Source organism: Carya illinoinensis, chromosome 7 (assembly GCF_018687715.1).
Source record: "Carya illinoinensis cultivar Pawnee chromosome 7, C.illinoinensisPawnee_v1, whole genome shotgun sequence".
Lineage (NCBI taxonomy): Eukaryota > Viridiplantae > Streptophyta > Magnoliopsida > Fagales > Juglandaceae > Carya > Carya illinoinensis.
Window position 1 is genome coordinate 5,232,377 of NC_056758.1, and position 20,596 is coordinate 5,252,972.

The window sequence follows — 20,596 nt, forward strand, 5'->3', positions numbered from 1 at the left end:
CATTAGGCTGAAGGCCCAAAAGGCGAGCCCAAAGACAGAAAGCCTAAGCTAGTTGTACAGCCCATTGGCCCATTAAGGCCCTCCGCCACAAAGCAAAAGTCAACTTATGGCCATACAGGAAAGAAAGGACACTTCATCTCAGTCTCCCCCTACGATGCCTAGCCTAAAAAAACTTGTACTATTGGGCAGACAAGAAATGCGAGGAGCTATTGATCATTTGACAACAAGTTACGTTGAGTATGATGAATTAAACCCATAACAGAGCAGAATGGATAGAAAGTTACGCTCCTTTAAAGAGCTCTACTAAGAGGACAACTGAGGTGACATATGCCCCTAACATAGGACATGGACAATTGACCCCAGGAACCAAGTATAAAAGGCAACCTCCAGGTACGAAGAAGTCTCTTTAAACTCTTTACTCGCTCGCTCAAAATACTAAGAGGACACTGATTTAAGCATCAGAAATTCTCTAACCTCCATCAAGGCCCCGACTCTATGTGCTTTTTCTGTATATGCAGATTCAAGATCGAAAACCTGAGTTACTGAAAGTTTGGTCCAAAGATGTACAAAATACAACGTTAGCATAGTTTGTATAAGTTCTAAACTTTTATTCACAAAAAGAATATATATTACAATTTACACCAATTAAAGAGGAAGAGATCAAGGACAGCAACAGAACCGAACGAGTACATGGAATCTACACCAATTATCAACTACATATTTTGATGCCCGATTTATCCTTAAGCCTATTTAGTTTGGCAGAACTCAATCATCCTACTCCCCTACAAATTTTAGTTTTTACAATCTCAAGGAATAGAGAATTCACACTGCCTCCCAGAGATTCCACAAATACCAGAGAACTAATCAAGGAATATAGAATAGAGACTCGTTATAAATATAATAGGCCATAGTCATATCATTGAAAAGTTCGACACAGGAACAGAGTATACCACATAAGCAACAAAGATAGCTGCTTCACTCTAGGTGAACCAGCAACTAGAATCCACAGCAACGACTAGAGCAAGTCAACAGTTTGGAAAGAAAAGGGCACAAGTCAGCGCCACGGAACTAAAGCAATATTAAGTACACAAGCCATGTTATTTAAAAGCAGCATTCGTTTCTTAATACTCATCCCCCTCGTCGCCTTCCTCATCCTCACCAGCCTCAGCACCAACCTCCTCATAATCTTTCTCAAGGGCAGCAAGGTCTTCACGGGCCTCCGAGAATTCACCTTCCTCCATGCCCTCACCAACATACCAGTGAACGAATGCCCTCTTTGCATACATAAGGTCAAACTTGTGGTCAATGCGGGAGAACACTTCAGCAACACTGGTGGAGTTTGAGATCATGCACACTGCCCTCTGAACCTTGGCAAGATCACCACCAGGAACAACGGTTGGGGGTTGGTAATTAATGCCACACTTAAATCCAGTTGGACACCAGTCAACAAATTGGATGGTACGCTTGGTCTTGATGGTGGCCACAGCTGCATTGACGTCCTTGGGCACCACATCTCCTCTGTACATCAGACAGCAGGCCATATACTTGCCATGGCGGGGGTCGCACTTGGCCATCATGGATGAAGGCTCAAACGCACTGTTGGTGATCTCTGCAACCGATAGCTGCTCATGGTAGGCCTTCTCAGCTGAGATCACAGGAGCATAAGACGAAAGCATGAAGTGAATCCTGGGATATGGAACCAGGTTAGTCTGGAACTCAGTCACATCTACATTCAAGGCACCATCGAACCTCAGAGAGGCAGTTAGCGATGAAATCACCTGAAACAAACAGCAAATCCGATGTTAAAGCAGACATTTCCATGATGAAATAGAACAGGTTCTGGATTTTAAGAGAGAGATGGGCAATACCTGAGACACCAATCGGTTAAGATTTGTATATGTGGGGCGCTCAATGTCAAGGGAACGCCTGCAGATATCATAGATCGCCTCATTATCGAGCAGCACAGCAACATCAGTGTGCTCCAAAAGGGAGTGGGTAGAGAGGACACTATTGTAGGGCTCAACAACGGAGGTAGAAACCTGTGGTGAGGGATATACAGTGAACCCAAGCTTAGACTTCTTGCCATAGTCAACTGAAAGTCGTTCGAGGAGAAGGGAGCCAAGACCAGAACCAGTGCCCCCACCCACAGCATTGAAAACCAGGAACCCTTGTAGACCAGTGCAGTTGTCAGCAAGCTTTCGGATACGATCCAAGCACAGATCAACGATCTCTTTCCCAACTGAATCAAATGTGGCGCATAAGCAGTTGAAAAAAAAACAGGGTGGCATGTGCAAAAAGGGAAAGATAAAATGAGAGATCTTTACTGGTATAGTGGCCACGAGCAAAATTGTTAGCTGCATCTTCCTTGCCGCTAATGAGTTGTTCAGGGTGAAAGAGTTGTCGGTACGTCCCTGTCCTGACCTCATCAATAACTGTAGGTTCTAGATCTACAAAAACTGCACGGGGGACATGCTTCCCAGCACCAGTTTCACTGAAGAAGGTGTTAAAAGCATCATCACCACCCCCAACAGTCTTATCGCTTGGCATCTGGCCATCAGGCTGTAAAAAGACCAAAATTAAACATAAATGTCATGTAAGACCGAATACAAACCATAATAACTCGGGATGAACGCGAATCGGATTTTATAATTAGAAATCAGATCAAAATGAAGTAACTTAATCGTTAGGTTCTAGATCTACAGGAAATTATTTGCAACACCTATAAGTTGAAGCCAAAAAAAATGGGGACAAGAGCACGTGCACTTCAATTACATATAATTACTAATTGCATAATAGGAATATAGGGTCAGATCTACATATTCTGGAGATTCACTTGCCGAGGAGGTAAAACCAATCTCGTGAAAAATTACACCGTGAAGTGTTCGTCAATATAAGAAACGGTGCAGCTTAGAAAGCTTACATCTTGCAAAATGTCAAAGAAATTTGTAACAAATCTGAGCAACTGACCCTAGTCGAGCTTATATCATACCTTGTTACATCACATTACGCATCAAACTCAACATGAGTCAGAGATCCAACAAAATGTCACATGAGCACAAGAAAACAACCCCGATCTGGCAGATTTTAGTCAATGTACATCATTATACGCCAGATCCGCAGATCCACTCAAATCTCAAACAAACGGCGACAAGGAGAAAAACAGTATAAATCGGCCACGAGAACGAACAAAGAAGAAACGGATAAACGTAAGGAGGAGGATAGGGATACCTGAATGCCGTGCTCGAGACAGTAGAGTTCCCAGCAAGCATTTCCGACCTGAATACCGGCCTGACCGATGTGGACCGAGATGCATTCTCTCATTTTCGTTGAGAAATGGAAAAATGCGAAGGGCAGATGAAGAAGGAGATGAGGACCAGAGAGAGAGAGAACGAAAGAAGTGCGTTTATCAAGACGCCTCTCTAACGCGAAACCTCTGCTTGCGGTTTGCAATTTGAGTGCGCTGTTTGCATCTGATTTCTCGTGTGGGCTTTATATAGACACCGTGAGAGAGGAGATAGAGAGAGAGGGGGAGGGGGAGGGAGAGAAACGGGAGGGACCACGAGCGACGCGGCTATTTCGTTGTCATTTGAATTGCAACCATACGTGGCAACTAACACACCGTTGGATGAAAAAGTGAAATCTGAAAAGCAGATGACCAACGGCATGATTTTGATTTGAGAAAAACCCATTAATCACATCATCTTTCGGTTTACCCCACCATATTTACTATTTAGAGTACAGCCCTTAAAAAGTTCTAATAATAGATTAATAAACTTTTTAGAAATTGTTTGAAACTAAATATTAATAAAAAATCAAAATATCTCATTTATTTATCAATATAATTGAGTTATATCTAGAAATTCTCAATTATTGAAAAGTGAAAACGTTTAAACCATGAATGATTCTCTTATTTTTGTATTTCAAAATCAAAATTCTAATAATTGAAACTCTAAATAATGTTAATGACTACTAGTGTAAGAGAATGGTCAAAGTTCATTTCAGTTCATATCACCTCCGTGAATAAAAAACCTCTAGAGTTGATATAAGCTCTATTTCTTTTTTGAGTTTGTGTACATATTTGTTTATTTCTTAAATTTAAAAATTTAAGAGAAGGGGGGGTGTTAGGTTCGGTTTAAGCCCAACTCAAGGTGCAGGGTGCAAGATTGGGTATGTCTAGCCCACCCCCGCACCCCTTTCTTATTGTCTTATTGTGAGCAAGGTTAAAGTCAGTACTTTTTCTTCTTAGAGAACTAGAGAATTCAGAAAGAGTTTTTCGTAATTGAAGCCCGACTTTTATAAGAAGTGTTAGGGAACTTCTTGTACCATGAGTCAGGGGTACGCGTCATGCCCACAGTTGCCCAAGTCATGGCCTTTAATGCAGCGTAACGTCTAAGGTGGCGCCATTAATACAACGTGACTCATAGTGTAGCATCTTGACAATAGGCGATCAGTGCGATCACTTCTCATCTCCATCATTTGAGAATGGAGAGTTGTCCATGTTCTCTGTTTACTTGCCATTGTAGGATTTTTAATGCTACGTATCATAGGTGAGTATCAAGGTCAGTACATCTTATCTATCCTCCCAATTAATTTTCCGCACGGCATATCCCCTTTCTCCCAATACAGCTGGTGGGCTGGATTTTGTTGATGGCCCCTAACCTATAGGAGAGGAGCGATTCAAACTGAAAAGGGCTTCAAAGTCTTGCTCAGGCTGGGATGAGAATACCCCTTCCACTGTACATCAATTGAACATATAGACATTCTCTTCTTAAAGATGAAACACGTACCTTTTAGGTGCCTTAATCTTATAAAATTGATAAACCTGCACGAACTTTATAGACTAGAAAAAAAAAATACATTTGTTTTTTATTACCAAAAATATTTTTGCTTGTATGTGTAAAGGGCGTGTAAAACGGTCACACTTGTATCGTGGTTTTAATCTAAAAATAAATAAATTAATTGCAAAAAAAGGGACTAGATCTGCATATAGATTTTATAAAATCAAATTTATAAACTGACGTATTTTTCATTAATGATATATCAGACATATTTTATGACAAGAAATTTTACATTCTAAATATATGGTGTTAAGTCACATCTATTGTAAACTTATTTTCGTAAAATCAATCACTTAAAAAATACGCCCTTTTTAGATCAAGACCTACAATTAATGGTAAGCAATCTCAACCAATTAAAGACTCACACGTAGTATACTAATGGCATAGATAATTTCTTCTTAATTTTGTAATAAAAGATAAATAGAGATACCAAGTTAGGAATTTTTTGAAGTCCAATTATTAATTTTACAAAAATTAATAATAAAAAATCTCCTTTTAATAATAACTTAAAAACTCAAATATTAATTTTACAATTAATGCTAAAAGTTTCTATCAAGAAGCTCTTCGAACGTTACAGCGTCCTCTCAGCGATGGAGCTTCAAACTGACAGTGTCGGTGCTTCCTTTAGATTCACCCTTAACTTTAAAGCTAAGCAATCATAATGTAATGAAAAGCTAAAGAGAAAAAGAAAACAAATAAATCTAGACTCAAGAGTGCGACCTCGCAATGATTTTGTTTTGAAGAACTATCCATAATGCGCAAAATCATTGCCTGATGAATGAAAGGTAGATCTTGTAAGATACATTTAGGCGAGGTTTAGGTAGTGAGATAAAGGTTAGGTAGTTTTAGATACAATTAAAAAATTAAAATATTATTTTTATTTAAAAATTTAAAAAAATTAAATTATTTATTATATTTTATTTATAAATTTAAAAAAAATTTAAAATGATAAAATAAAATAAAATATTTTTTCTATTCAAACAAATTCATTGTCGTTTGCTGCTAATTACCTTTCTTAAACGTAAGTTTGTCTCTCTTTCTCTCTCTTAAAATTTATGTGAACAAAGTTTCATTTCGTTAACAGAACGTCACAATTTCTTTTCCACAAAGGAAACAAAATCCCTAGCATTTAAAACACATAATTTGTGTCTTCTTAAATTTATTATATCTAATAATATTTAAATGATAGATCAAGTTATTTTATAAATTCATTTTTATATAATTTTTTTTTTGACTAAATGATTTCTCTATTTATTTAAATAGCCAATCATTTAGAATTTCCCCCAAAAGCAAGCAAGTATGATTGAAAAAAAACATAATCTCTCATACATTAATCCACCATGCAGATGGGCGACACAAGTTTGAGGGCCACAAATGTAGTGTGTTTCAAACACCCCACTGCCATTCCAATGCCATAATCAATTAGGACCAGCAGGTGTATTCTTCACTTTCAGCAATTCAACAACCTTTCGCATGGAGGGTCTTTTGTTGGGAAGTTCTGAGATACAGAGGAGAGCCACCTTCAAAACCTTCTTAATCTCTTCATAATCGCACGAGCATGAGTCCATCCTCGTGTCTATAAGCTGGTCCAGGACTCCACTGCAACCGTCGGAGATGGCTTCGCCGCTTCCTCCATCAGAAGATGATAGAGCTAGCTCTAAAACCCACTTCACTATGTCCTTATCATCGCCGAAGGATGAGTCATTTGGCCTCTTACCGGTTATTAGTTCCAAAAGCACCACACCATAGCTATAAACATCACTTTTTTCTGTCACTTTCATAGTATAAGCATACTCTGTATTTAGTTCAATAAAGCACAAATTAGAAAGGTATGAACCCCAACACGACGACATGCCTTCAAAGTAGATAGAACGAGTATTTCAAGAGAAAGAGATATAAAATAAATTTATAATATTATTTAAAAAAATTTATCAATATATGATCATATATAACACTATAGGTCTCTTCGAGGTACTAATTTCTGGTCTAATAAATCCAAAGTAAACAACTAACCTGGCGCAATGTAGCCATATGACCCAGCGACACGAGACATGGAACCTGGATGCTCCTCCTGCCCCAACTCCCGCTGCAAAGTCTTGGCCATCCCAAAATCCGCCAAGCGCGGCTTCCACTTGTCGTCCAACAATATGTTGTTGCTCTTCACGTCTCGGTGCACGATAGCCGTGTCAACCCAAGCAAACCACTCAAGCAATGTGACTCAGCAAATGTGCTGGACACTGACTTGGAAGATCACACCTCAGCAGAAGCTTCAGGAATACCATCGTGATTTTCCATTCTGTTACTTCCTTTGGCAGCTAGTGTAACTGCATTGATTCTCTAATATTCTCTTCTATTCCTCTGTACTCAAGTCTATAAATACGTAGACCTATTACACTATAATACATGTTGTGAAATGAATAGAATTCTTCAAGCCTTTCCTTGTCTGGTGTTGTTATGGTATCAGAGCTGCTGACTAGCAGTCTCTTGATCCTCCACCTTCACCATGACTACAGAAAACTCACCTCCTCTCCACTCTTCCCTTAGTCCCTCAGCCTCTATTTCCCCTTCCTTTTCCCACATAGTGACCATCAAACTTAACTCAGATAACTATCTCCTATGGCGTGTCCAGATTTCAACTTACCTCAGAGGTCAAGACCTCTATTCATACATCGATGGTACTCAACCTATCCCTCCTGCCTTTGTCTCCTCTTCTACTGATCCCATACCAAAACCAAATCCAGCCTATCAATCTTGGCGGAAAACCGACCAACTCATCCTTAGTATACTCTTTTCTTCCCTTTCGGAGTCTATCATTGGTCATGTTATCAAATCCACCACTTCCAAAGATCTCTGGAAAACTCTCGAATCCATGTTCAGTTCCTACTCTCAAGCCAAAGGAAGTAACAGAATGGAAAATCACGATGGTATTCCTGAAGCTTCTGCTGAGGTGTGATCTTCCAAGTCAGTGTCCAGCACATTTGCTGAGTCACATTGCTTGAGTGGTTTGCTTGGGTGACCAACCTTTCTCGTGGTGACCAACCAATATCAGAGTATTTCAATAAAGTTCGGATGCTTTCCGATACTATCTCTACCACTGGTACTCCCCTCTCAGAAAAAGAACTTGTGACTTACCTGTTGAATGGTCTTGGACCCACCTATGAAGGCTTCATCACATCCATAACAACTCGTACTGACCCAATCACCGTGACTGAGCTCTATCATCTCCTCCTCATCCATGAAAACCGTCTCTCCCATACTTCCCGAAATCACCTCACTGAACCTTCCGTCAACTTCACCTCTGGAATTTCTCGTGATAATAGAGGCAGACCACCCAACCGTGGTCAACGTTTTCATAGAGGACGAAATAGATTTTCTCAAACCAGAGGGCGTTCGTCACCTTCCAATCATTCCAACCCACAGCCTTCCCAGTCAAACAGACCCACTTGTCAAGTCTATAACAAACCAGGACACATTGCTCTTCAGTGCTACTTCCGTTTTGATCATGCCTACCAGTATGAACCACCTCGCTCCTTCTCAGCCAACTACACCTCACCTTCGCTCATGACAGATTCTTCCTGGTATCCAGATTCCGGAGCCACGCATCACATTACAAATGATCTCTCTCATCTCAACATATCATCGGAACCATACGGAGGAGCAGAACAGATTCGCGTCGGGAACGGTACTGGTTTGCCCATTAGTAACATTGGTGAATCTTCTTTCAAAACTCATTCGTCCTCTTTCACTCTGTCTAAACTGCTTCATGTACCATCCATAACAAAGAATCTTGTTTCTGTTTCTCAGTTTTGCACTGACAACTCATGTTTCTTTGAATTTCATTCCACCTATTTTTTGGTTAAGGACAAAGCGACGGGAACGCTCCTCATCAGTGGCCCTCTTCGTGATGGACTCTACCAGTTCCCACCACCACTACCCTCCTCCAGCCCCTCCACTTACATCGGTGAACGCGTCTCTCTCAGCCATTGGCATCGGCGATTGGGCCATCCCTCCATTGATCTGGTCTCTCGCATTGTTCACGCCAACCATTTACCTTATTTTCCGAATGACTCTGCTTTTAGTTGTTTTGACTGCCCATTAGCAAAATCACATCAATTACCATTTTATCCTAGTACCACTCGGACCACTAAACCATTGCAACTTATTTGGGCTGATGTATGGGGTCCAGCCCCTTTATTATCAAGAAATGGGTTTCGGTATTATTTGTCAATTGTGGATCATTTTACACGCTACACTTGGTTATTTCCCATTAAGCTCAAATCAGATGTATTACAACAATTTCAATCATTCATCAACTTTGCCGAAAGATTCTTTAATTCTAAAATCATAACCATTCAAACAGATGCTGGTGGGGAATTTCATCCCTTAACTTCCTTGTGCAAAACACTTGGAATTTCTCACCGATTTTCTTGTCCCCATACTCACCAACAGAACGGACTTGTTGAACGTAAACACCGCCACATAGTGGAAACCGGACTCACTCTTCTCTCTCAAGCATCACTCCCCCTTTCTTTTTGGGATGATGCTTTTCAAACTGCCACATACCTCATAAATCTACTTCCCACACCAGTCCTTCATCATAAATCTCCACACTACATGATCCATCACAAATCTCCCGACTACTCTTTTTTAAAAATTTTTGGTTGCCTTTGCTGGCCCAATCTTAGGCCCTACAATCGTCACAAACTAAACTATCGATCCACTCCTTGTATCTTCCTTGGTTACAGCCCTTCCCATAAGGGATATAAATGTCTTGATTCAAAAAATCATAGATTATATATTTCCCGAGATGTAACCTTTGCTGAAGATATTTTTCCTTACTCCAAACAAACAAACATGGCCCCTCCACCCAGCTCACCTACCGTACCCTTGCCCATACTTTCCCCATCCTTACTCGGCCCTGGTCCAGTATCAAACCCCACTCAGCCAACTGATACACCCATTCAACCAAATTCCATACTTGGCCCACGTCCCTCACCTACCCCAACTAATCTTCCTACCTCACAACCCACTCCACGTGACCCTTCTTCCTCTCAGCTCATCACCCTTCCCTCTGATGTCACTAATCCAGAAACTTCATCTTCTTCATCCTTACCTCACGACCAGCCCTCCATTCCACCAGACCAAACTCAATCCCCGTTACTTCCTCCTCGGTCTCAGATCATCACACGTTCCCAAACTAATTCCTCTAGACCTCGGCAATTTACTGATGGCACCGTACCGTTCCCCCCTCGCCGCTGTCTTCTCTCCACTGCAACAATTCCGGATGAACCCTCCTCCTTCACCACAGCTTCGAAATTTCTTGAATGGCGTCAAGCCATGTCCCGTGAGTTTGATGCATTGGTTCACACTAACACGTGGACTCTAGTTCCACCTTCTTGTGCTTCTAATGTAGTGGGCTGCAGATGGGTCTTCAAGACCAAGCTACGGGCAGACGGCTCCATCGAAAGGCGAAAAGCTCGACTCGTTGCAAAGGGGTTCCACCAACAACCCGAAATTGACTACACCGAAACGTTCAGCCCTGTGGTCAAGCCATCCACCATCAGACTTGTTCTTTCCGTCGCTATCTCTCACCGTTGGTCACTGCGGCAGATCGATATTCAAAACGCCTTCTTGCACGGCGAACTCTCGGAAGCAGTCTTTATGCAACAACCACCTGGATTCATCGACTCCAACCAACCTGACTTCGTCTGTAAGCTCAACAAAGCCCTTTACGGACTCAAGCAGTCCCCTCGTGCATGGTTTGCAAAATTACGCTCCTGGCTTCTCAGCTATGGCTTCTCGGCATCTCAAGGTGATCCATCCCTCTTTGTTCTTCATAAGAATAACCTCTGCATTTTCGTTTTAGTCTACGTTGACGATATGGTTATTACGTCCTCATCACCGGCTGCGGTTGACACTCTGATTTCTGAACTCAGTCACGCCTTCCCTGTCACTGATCTCGGCAAGCTTTCATATTTTTTGGGGTTAGAATTGACATACATGCCCGATGGAATTTTACTGTCACAGAGAAAATACATCGCGGACATTTTAGCTCGAGCCAACATGTTGGCTGCTAATCCGATCTCCTCTCCAATGTCTGCCTCCACCAAACTGTCCAAATTCGATTCCCCGACCTTTGACAATGTCACCTTGTTTCGGAGTGTGGTTGGCAGTTTGCAGTACCTCTCCCTGACCAGACCAGACATCTCTTTTTCAGTAAATAAAGTCTGCCAATTCATGCACGATCCCAAACTCAGTCACTGGACAGCCGTCAAGCGTATCTTGAGATACCTAAAACACACCATCAGCCACGGTATCTTCTTCTCCTATTGCTCCAATCTGTCCCTTCATGCCTACTCAGATGCCGACTGGGCTGGTTGCCCAGACGATCGACGTTCAACAGGGGGTTTTTGCATCTATTTAGGACATCACCTCATTTCATGGAGCTCTCGCAAACAACATACAGTGGCTAGATCCAGTACTGAGGCCGAATACAAGTCCCTAGCAAACACTACTGCTGAGATAATTTGGTTACAAACTCTGATCAAGGAACTCGGTTTCCCATTATCTAAAGCTCCAGTGTTATGGTGCGACAACCTCGGGGCGATGTATCTCACTGCCAATCCCGTATATCATTCCCGTACTAAACACATGGACATAGACTTCCACTTTGTAAGGGATAGAGTTGCTGCAAAAACACTTCAGGTCTCCTTCTGCAGTAGCAAGGATCAACTGGCTGATATCTTTACAAAACCCCTAGTGGCAGACAGATTTACAACACTACGAGCGAGTCTCACTGTGCGTGAACCCCCAGTAGACTCGAGGGGGCATGTCAACCCAAGCAAACCACTCAAGCAATGTGACTCAGCAAATGTGCTGGACACTGACTTGGAAGATCACACCTCAGCAGAAGCTTCAGGAATACCATCGTGATTTTCCATTCTGTTACTTCCTTTGGCAGCTAGTGTAACTGCATTGATTCTCTAATATTCTCTTCTATTCCTCTGTACTCAAGTCTATAAATAAGTAGACCTATTACACTATAATACATGTTGTGAAATGAATAGAATTCTTCAAGCCTTTCCTTGTCTGGTGTTGTTAAGCCGGCACGCAGTCATGGTGAAGATACGCCAACCCCTGAGCCGCACCCACAGCTATCGAGTACCGACGAGGCCAATCCAACAAAGTACCGCCCTTCTCTCCGTGCAGCACGTCGCCCAAGCTCCCATTCTCCATGTACTCGTACACCAATATCCTAAACGACTCACCGCTGCAACCAAACAGCAGCTTCAAAATATTGCCATGACGGATCCGACCCAACGTCTCGATCTCCGATCTGAATACCGCTTCTGACTCCGGGTTTAGGGCGGTACCTGCCCAGAGTCTCTTAACCGCCACAGTAATACCCGGCTTGAGCTTCACCTTGTAGACCCGACCAGAACCACCCATTCCGATCACGTTTTCTTCTTTTAGACATGGAATTACGTCTTCCTCACTTAACACGGTCCGTTGAAAGGAGATTATCTTCCATCGGCGGTTGGATTTGCCACCCAATGCTTGATATTTGGCTTTGAAGAACCATAACAGAAACCCGACGAGGAGCAAAGCGCAGATAGTCAAAATAACTGCAAAATACGAAGCAGCGCGTCTAGGTTTCGAACATGGTGGCAAGGGCTTCAGATTAGAGCTACAGAGATCCGGATTGCCCAGTAGACTATCGAGGTACAACTCGTTATTGAACCCAATAGGTATTTCTCCTTGCAATTTGTTGTCTGAGACGTTAAATTCGGTCAGCTTTAGCTTTGTCAGCTCCACCGGAATTTCTCCGCAAAGCGAGTTGCAGGCGAGGTCTAGATACATCAACATCGGTAAATTCCCGAGTGCCGCAGGAATTTTTCCGGAGAAACGGTTTCTCGATAGGTTCAACTCGACCATGTCGGACCACGAGCCAACTGAGCCCGGGATCTCCCCGGAGAACTGGTTCTCTTGCATTCTAAGCTTCTGTAGTTTCTTCAATCCAGTTATACAAGTCGGAACATCGCCGGAAAATCGGTTTTTGCTCACATCGATCGCGATGAGTTCTTGCATCTCGCAAATCTCCGCCGGGATTTTGCCCTCAAACTTATTGTCGAAGATGAAGATCTGAGTGAGCCTACGAGCACGGGATATCGAACCCAAAACAGAACCTTCGAGTCTATTATTATGCATTTCAAGAAACTCAAGCGGAAGACTCCAGAAACCGTCCGGTACTTTGCCGGATAGCTCGTTATTCGCAATCCTCACATAAGTAAGAGAATTGCACTCACCGTACGATTCTGGTAAGCTACCAGAGAACCGATTTTTGAATGCGATTAGATTCCGAAGCTTCTTTCGAAAGCAGAGGTACTTGGGCAACTGACCGATGAAATTGTTTGTAGAAACATCAAAATCCTCCAAATCGGAATAATTGCCTAGGTTATCGGGTAGCTTACCGGAAAATGAGTTGTTGAAGAGCTTTAACTGTTGCAGATTTGGATTCGAAGCTAAAACTTCTGGAACTTCGCCTTCGAAAAAGTTATCGTTGAGGTTCAGAGAATTTAGAGGCATTGCTGCGATCTTGTCCGGTAACTTTCCACTGAGTTTGTTTTCAGAGACATCTAGTCTGAGCAAGGCGCTCAAGTTTGCTATGCTCTCGGGCAACCCGCCGGACAACTGGTTCTCATAGAGTTCGATTTGTTCTACGCTTTTCAATCCGCCAATACCGGTAGGAATCTCGCCTGAAAGAGAGTTGCTGGATAAGTCTAGGTTCTTGAGCGAGAAGAGTTTTCCAATTGACTCTGGTATGTGTCCGATGAGGTTCGATCCCAGCAGATATAAATTCTCGAGCTTGGTCAGGTTTCCAATCTCTGGAGGTAAAGCATCGGGCTTGAATGGGTTGCTAGCGAGCTCTAACCGGGTCAACTCGCTCAGATTACCTAAGAAGGGAGGGATCGAACCGGTAAGCAAGTTCATAGTAAGAGTGAGCACTTTCAGCGACTGTAACCCGCCAAAGCTCGCGGGAATATTCCCAGTAAAGTTGTTGTAGGAGAGGTCGAGGACCTCTAATACAGTGAACGAAGACAGCTCCGGAAGCTCACCGACGAAGTAATTATTGCAGAGGTTAAGCAAGTAAAGGCGTGAGCAGACGGATATGTGCTCGGATAGAAGACTACCATTGAAGTTATTATCTGAGAGAGAGAGGTTCTGGAGGGTTCTAATCCGGCAGAAATCAAACGGGAACCCGCCGGAGATGCCCAACCCGGATAGATCAATGGAAATAACCGATCGATTCCAAGAGTCGCAAGTAACGCCAGTCCACTTACATGGATTGCGATCACTGTTCGAAACCCAATCTTTGAGGCTGTCATTGGGGTCGTCCAGTTGGTCATTCTTCACCCGAATCAAAATCTCGTAGTCTCCTCCAAGAGCAACCACCATAGACAAACCGTGCAAAAACAAGAGAAACAGCAACAGAAGTGTTTTGGGTCTTGGACGCATCATCTTAGAATACTAAAAAGGAGAGGAAAAAAAAAAAAAAAAAAACGAAAGCTTCGCTAAATGTAACTGAACATGTTGGAGAAAATTCTGGGTTTATAAATGCAAGGAGACGGGGTGAAAAGAACGAGGCGAAGAGCGGGAGAGGATTTAAGAGGGATGAGAGTTTCAAGGGGCCGGGGTCGCTCACATGGAAACAGCTGCTGCGTATTTGCAAGGCCAGTGCTTAACAACTTGCTCTTTTTGGGATACCGTGTGCACGTGCACTTAACACTGGATTTGCCATTGAGGAGGTGAGTAATTACTGATTAGAGTGATAACAAATTAGTAATTATTGGTAAGCAGGGATATAAAATTATAAATTGCTGATTAGGTAAGTGAAGCGTGACCCGTTTTTGACCTTCTTCTTTTTCTTAGGACAAAGTGACAAAAATACAGAGAAGTAGGTGCGAAACTGGAGAGGATTGCAATGGATTGTCTCAGGAGAGTGCAAAGCAAAAAGCATAGGCATGGTAGGTTGGATTCTGTGGTTAAAAACTATGAGAAATATTATTTTTCGTAAGTGAAATTATTTGAACAATCTTAGACAAATTCCGCGCATTTAAAAAAAAAAAATAGACAAATTTAAATTCATATGATAAAATTTTTACGATTTATATCTCTAACTACCATTCTAACAACACATATTCATACTCATACTCTAATATTTTCAGCCACGTCAATAAGAATTAATTTCATTTTAAGCAATGTCACCTCATAAAATGATACGATATTTAGTAATTATAAATTAGTTGTTATATTTTATTTATAGATTAAAGTTTTTTAATATCACAAAAAAAAAATATTGAAAGAACGATTAAAAAAATGATAAATAGAATTTCTAATTTTCATTTCAGAATAACTCAAATTTCAACCAAAGAAGAATCATGCACTTTCTTTCTCGAATTGCTTTTCCACAAGTGTCAGACGAGGATGGACTGAAGTCAAACGGGTCAATGGGTGTTTTCCATTTTGATATTTTTCCCAATTAGAAGGGCATGTTTGGCAATTTACTTGATAAGATTTTCCTTGAAGAAGTAGTGGTAGCTGTTAAAAGAAGATTTCACAGGAAATTTTAGTAAGAATCTCAAGCGCATTTAAGACGCAGACAGATGGGCATGTGCATTAATTTCTTGATTGAAAATTGTTTGTACATGCACGAAGGATGTTCTAAGTGAGAGTTGAAAATATAGTTTTGTGAAATTAATTCAAAAGGTCACACTTTTTTAATAAAACCTTCTAGAGCAATCGATAAAATCACCTTGCAAATTGATGACATGATTTAATGTATTAATTGTGATCCCAAATTATAGAGTATTTTTTATATAACATAAACCGTTCAATGCCTTACGTCAAATTACCTCAATTTGTAGAATATATTTTTATAATCTATTTATAAACCAAGCAATCTTTATTTTTCTAGGATAACATGTGATTATAGACAATTTATCCAAACCTAAAACTAAGCATCTGATAACGACAAAAAAAGAAAAAAAGAACTCAATCCCCTATGCCCATGTAATAAAAGGCTATTTTTCATGTCAATATCTACAACCATAAGAAGCGGTAAGTGTGAATGGTAAGGTGTAAATGCTAAGAGTACTACCTGCATCCATTGGGGTAGGGGAGACTGCATCCCATAGCACACCCTCGCCCTGGTGGGAGGTGGGTTTTTCCTTGGGATCCGGCCCCACACCCCGAGGATGGATTTGGATCCTTGGTCCATCCACCATCTGTCTAAGGCAAATGAGTTCAGAATTTCTTTTTGGGCCATTTTGAGCCTAGATTTAAAAAAAAAATATCTTAAAAAAAGAAAAATTAGATTTTATAATTTACATATAACATAAAATTAAACAAAATTTGTTTAAAGCATAAGACATAAAAATATAAGTATTCTAACCAATTATAATAATACAAATTAATCTAAAAATATTACAAATTGTCAAATAATTGAAATGAATAATATTACAATATTAGAAATTGTATATGACATACTAGCAACTTAGCAAGATGACTTTGAGTCTTGGTATTAGAATTTGGGGGTGGTGGGCAACTGAGAGATGAGACTGTGAGAATCAAATCCTGAAAAATTAATAGAAAAACAAATTAGAATTACAAACAATATAATGATGTATACATATGTAAAAAAGTTAAAAACATAAAACTACAAATTGTCAAATACAAACCAAGTAAGACTATCAAGGATTGCATATTATATCATTGAAATTTTGGAATTAGGGTTGAAATTTGGGCAAGTGAAGGTGTGAGATTATAAAATCTGAAAAACAAAATTAAAAAAAAAAAAACCCCATAAATACAAACATTAGATAGATATGTGATAAAATTACAAAATTAAAATTACAAAACCAAGGTGAGAGTGATATTGAAGATGAGATTATTGGAATTAAGCATGTGACAATGAGAGTATAAAATTTGAAAAAAGTACAAGAAAACCAATAAGAAAAACAAACAATAAATATTATATATATATACTACAAATAAATAAGAGAATCATTATACAAACTAATAGTAATGGTGGATCGAACGGAGAAGTTATATTGTGGTTGATGTAGACATAGGGGCATTTGTCGAAGTTTTCCCTACAACAATTAAATTTAAATATAAGTAATAACATAATATATTATAAGCAATATTAAAGGAAAGAGCGATTATCATATGCATTGTGAACCACTTGTCTCCTCCTCAGTTTCTACAAAGCCTACCACATTCGAATTATGTATTGGCTTCCATTTGATCCAATTTTAAGTATAAATCAATGCCTCAAAAGTGGTAGGAGTTAGTGAATTTCAGAATAGATCCAATATGTGCCCCTTGTGCTAAAGGTTGACTCGAGGTTGTTGTGGTAATAGAGATGGCTAAAATACTATGGGGTATGTCTCAAAAGATGGGATACTTGACTGCATTGACCTTCTACCAAGACAATATATCAAACCTGTACATGAATGGCTACATCTCCTCTGCCAAGTACTTGTCTAGCTTTGACTGTGTATTTGAAACTTGATAAAACTTTGTAACCTGTAACAACCTTTCACCCCACCCTAACTTACATTTCCCATCTTGACTATAGGAGGAGGCGATGCGGTAAGTGTAGGTGCCAGAATATCACTAATCATCGTATGGCAAACTCATCAAACAATCTTTTAGGGTTTCCCTACCTTTTATTGCAATATAATCCGGCCATGCCTTCCCGCTCACCAATGCCAATCCATATACTGTACCATCAACTTTGTCCTGGGGTTCAAGAACAATAGCCACATATAGGAAAACATTTAACCTACTCAGATCCCAATACTTGTTATACTTAGCCCACATGCTCATTGTCATTTCCAGCAATCGTGTTTGCTCATTCTCGCACATTTCATCCAATTATTCTTTCACCTGACATATTTGCTAACAAAATTCATTGGATGTAATGTACAAAAAATCAGAAATTGAAGCTGTGATCTCATTGAAAAGTCTAAAAAATTCTACAAAAGTACAACAATCACCAAATCATCATCATTAGGCTTGCTCAATCGCTTCTCATCACTAAAATAGTTGACATATCATATGTCCTCTTCACCTAATAATTTAAAGGGCTTTTTAAACTCCTGGGTTGTCTCTAACATTAAGACGATTAGGTTTCATTTTGTAGGAAGATCAAAATACACAACCTCTTCTTGCACTCAATACCAGCAACCCTTATAGCAACCTTAAATTTATCAAACCATGTCGATGAGGATCTCACAAACCTCACCATGGTTCTAACCTTTGCAACCGAATTATGCATATCTTTCAAATTTTCAAGTGCAATAAGATTTAGAATATGTGCAACTGATCTCATATGTAGACAATCACCACTTATGATTGTCTTATTGTCCTCTTTAAACTTATTCTTAAGATACCCCAAATGATATCGTTAGAAGAGACATTGTCAATCGTTACCATCATAACCCTCACAAACCCCCACTCATCTATCATAGCCTCCAAAGCCTTCCTAATGGTCTCATCCTTATGATTGTAAACTTGACAAAATTTGAGAATATTTTTGTTTAATTGCCAATCAAAATCTACAAAATGTGCCGTCAATAACATATAATTAAAATTTTGGACTGATGTCTATGTATCGGTCGTGAGGTGAATTCTTTGACCCCTCAATTGTTTTCTCAACATATCTTTATGTACATGGTATAGTTTCATAATATCTTTCCCCACCATATGAAAATAAGGAATTTCAAATCTAGGTTCCAAATACTTGAAATATGCTTGGAACCCTTCACCCTCCACAAATCAAAAGGGTAGCTTGCCTACTACCACCATACGAGTTAGGTATCTCCTACACTCATTCGGATTATACTTAGTATATCCCTTCAATGTTGTCCCCTACTACTCTCATCTGCCATTTTTTTTTAATGTCCAATCTCAAGCCTTGATTGACTATTTCCTTGTTAAGAATGTTTAATTGAACTTTTTTTGTATTCTTCTTTTGAGTGAACCTTTAATTGAGATGTATCATGTTTCCTATAGTGACATTCATATATTTTATCATAGTGGTTACATTTAGATTGTAGGTTATTGTGGTTACTACCTTGTATTTTGGTAAAGTTAGACCACACTATGAAAACTGGTTTCTTACTTAGTGGGTCCATGGGTGTAGGGTTAGGGGTAGGAGGTTGGTAGGGTTAGGAGATCTAGCACTAAGGCTAGTTGTTGGATTTGCCTAATTATCCATTCTCGTTGACTAACAAAAACTTGACATATATAATAGCATGATGCAAAAATCACAACACAATTTCATAAAATCATACATACAGTTAGGAACATTTAGGGGTTTCAATATTGAAATTTGAAATCCTAATCCAACACCAAAATAGATTTGGGGTTTCAATATTGATGTTGTCCAGATGACTAACACAAGAGGGGGGTGAATTGAGTTGTATTAAAAAAATAACAATTATAAATCAAATATATAATATAAAATATAAACAAAATATGAAATAACAATAAATATAAAGAGTAAGGGTAAGAGAGAAGCAAACTCAGTATGTTAACGAGGTTCGGCCCTACTGTCTACGTCCTCTCCTCAAGCTACCCCTTGAGGATTCCCAAATTCACTATTCAACCTCCTTAAGGTGGAGATAGAAACCTATTACACCTTTGAACAACACCGCTACAAAGGATCCGTGTAGAACACCCTCTACACTTGCAATCACCTTACACGTGGTGATTCAACTATTCCCCATGTAGAATACTTTCTACATGCACAAGGGTTATACACACCCTTTATCTGATACAAGAGCTGATAGTGGGTAGATTATCAGAAAACACTCCTCAATGAGTGAAATAAGAACAATACAGCGCAAACTATATCTCTCAAAATGAACAAGGATTAAGGCTCAATGCTTAGAGAAGAGAGAATGAAAGCTTTGAATGAATGTTGTATGCTCTTGGTGTTGTAAATGTGAAGCTCTCAAATGATCTATTTATAGGCATATGAGACTTCATATTCAAATTTAAAAAGATTCACATGTCAAAAACAACATCATTCACTTTTTCAAAAAAATCAAACCTAATCTTTTACTTTTGGCATATGACAAAATGAGCACACTTTCCTTTTCAAAAAATTCAAACCTAATCTTTTACTTTTTTGCATTTGACAAAAGGAACACACTTTCCTTTTCAAAAAATTCAAACCTAATCTTTTACTTTTTGTATATGACAAAAGGAGTACACTTTACTTTTCAAATATTTCAAACAAAATCATCTACCTTTTGTATAAGTCTAAAAAAGCATCAATCACTTTTGAAAATATTCAAATAAAATATGCACATGTGAAAGATGACAATCAATCATCTTTAATATTTTCAAAGTTCAACCCTTTAATCAAGGCATGCACATGTAAAAGATGACAATCAATCATCTTTAATATTTTCAAAGTTAATTTTCAAAAATATTCATGCACATGTAGAAAATGTATTTTAATGCTTTATGATAAAATATTAATTTTGAGTATTAATCCTAATGTCGAATTTTGAAGAGATTTACAACATTATTCTATAACTTTAATGTGAACTTGTTCCCTTCTTGCTCATGCTTATTTCCTTGATGTGCTTGACTCCATTGTGTAGACAACTTGAGCTTGAGACTTCTTTATTCTTTGAATTCATTTGTTATCATCAAAATTCATGTGTAGATATATAATTACA

At 39.5% G+C, this 20,596-nt stretch overlaps 2 protein-coding genes and 1 long non-coding RNA gene across 3 annotated transcripts; 1 reads left to right on the forward strand and 2 right to left on the reverse strand.

Annotated features, from left to right (window-relative positions):
• Positions 1-892: 892 nt before the first annotated feature.
• LOC122315991 (tubulin alpha-1 chain-like) lies at positions 893-3,473 on the reverse strand. Its single transcript, XM_043132380.1, has 4 exons — positions 3,229-3,473; positions 2,325-2,559; positions 1,869-2,239; positions 893-1,778 (listed from the first exon to the last, which is right to left on the reverse strand). The coding sequence occupies exons 1-4, from the start codon at positions 3,319-3,321 to the stop codon at positions 1,122-1,124; spliced, it is 1,356 nt and encodes a 451-aa protein (XP_042988314.1). The 5' UTR covers positions 3,322-3,473; the 3' UTR covers positions 893-1,121.
• A 2,668-nt stretch (positions 3,474-6,141) lies between these two features.
• On the reverse strand, positions 6,142-14,536 carry LOC122315974 (LRR receptor-like serine/threonine-protein kinase HSL2). The gene is made up of 3 exons (XM_043132356.1): positions 11,945-14,536; positions 6,852-7,022; positions 6,142-6,633 (listed from the first exon to the last, which is right to left on the reverse strand). The coding sequence occupies exons 1-3, from the start codon at positions 14,355-14,357 to the stop codon at positions 6,257-6,259; spliced, it is 2,961 nt and encodes a 986-aa protein (XP_042988290.1). The 5' UTR covers positions 14,358-14,536; the 3' UTR covers positions 6,142-6,256.
• Positions 14,501-14,931, forward strand: LOC122315975. The gene is made up of 2 exons (XR_006244210.1): positions 14,501-14,644; positions 14,769-14,931. It is a non-coding gene; the product is annotated as an uncharacterized LOC122315975 (long non-coding RNA).
• Positions 14,932-20,596: the final 5,665 nt, after the last annotated feature.